This window comes from Lottia gigantea (assembly GCF_000327385.1).
Source record: "Lottia gigantea unplaced genomic scaffold LOTGIsca_331, whole genome shotgun sequence".
In the NCBI taxonomy this organism is placed as follows: domain Eukaryota; kingdom Metazoa; phylum Mollusca; class Gastropoda; family Lottiidae; genus Lottia; species Lottia gigantea.
In genome coordinates, this window is record NW_008709117.1 from 70,875 (window position 1) to 71,645 (window position 771).

The window sequence follows — 771 nt, forward strand, 5'->3', positions numbered from 1 at the left end:
TCTATTGCAGATATTGGTGATATAGAAAGGGAGCAGGTAAGTTTTTTAAGGCGAAAAGTCAATCTGGCTATGAAACATTTAGGATGAGCAGTAAAATTCTTTTTTTCAGATATGGGTTGATATGAATGAAATGGTTTTTACTGAGAACATATATCTGGTTGTCAAGATAGCTGCGTACAGGTCAACTAGTTGCTGTTTGTATTCAGGTATTGTATTAGTTAAATAGTTTTCTTTCTTGTTTCGTAACAGAGATCTTACAGCCTTTTATTGAGACTATTACATCTGATATTTTAGTCTAAAAGTCGGTTTACAGAGCATGTTTTAAGAATGAAGGCATATACATGTAATGTGATAATTATGTTATGTTTCAATTGGAGAAATGCATTCAAACTTTGCATAAAAATGTGTGTAGAGCTATAAGTAAAGATTTGTATTATTTATTTTTCAGTCAATCTTACACTGAGTGTTACAGCTAAAGTTATAGAAACAATAGATATAAAGATAGATGTTACAAAGAGACTTGTAGTTATATTCTGACGAAAGAAAGAAAGAATGAATGAATGAATGAATGAGAGATTGCTCAAGATATTGGATTGTTTTGATAACGCGTCATGACATTTAAGATCGCTTTGATTACGAAATGATTGAAATAATGCTGTAAATTTGTATCAAGTTCACAGTGAGAAGTACATGGAAATCATAATGTAGGAGGATTTGTCTGCTGCCCTGATTGTGTGGAATCATCATGCAGCATTAATGTTAGATGAGAAT

General features: G+C 31.5%; 1 protein-coding gene across 1 annotated transcript in view; it reads left to right on the plus strand.

The window, feature by feature from the left end:
• LOTGIDRAFT_175651 (hypothetical protein) overlaps positions 1-537 on the plus strand; it is a gene marked incomplete at both ends in the record, with an annotated part of 6,202 nt that extends 5,665 nt beyond the window's left edge. Inside the window, 2 exons of the mRNA XM_009058354.1 lie at positions 110-206; positions 449-537. Of these exons, the coding sequence (XP_009056602.1) occupies positions 110-206; positions 449-537 (186 nt within the window). The remainder of the gene's footprint in view (positions 1-109; positions 207-448) is intronic.
• Between the last annotated feature and the right edge of the window lie 234 nt (positions 538-771).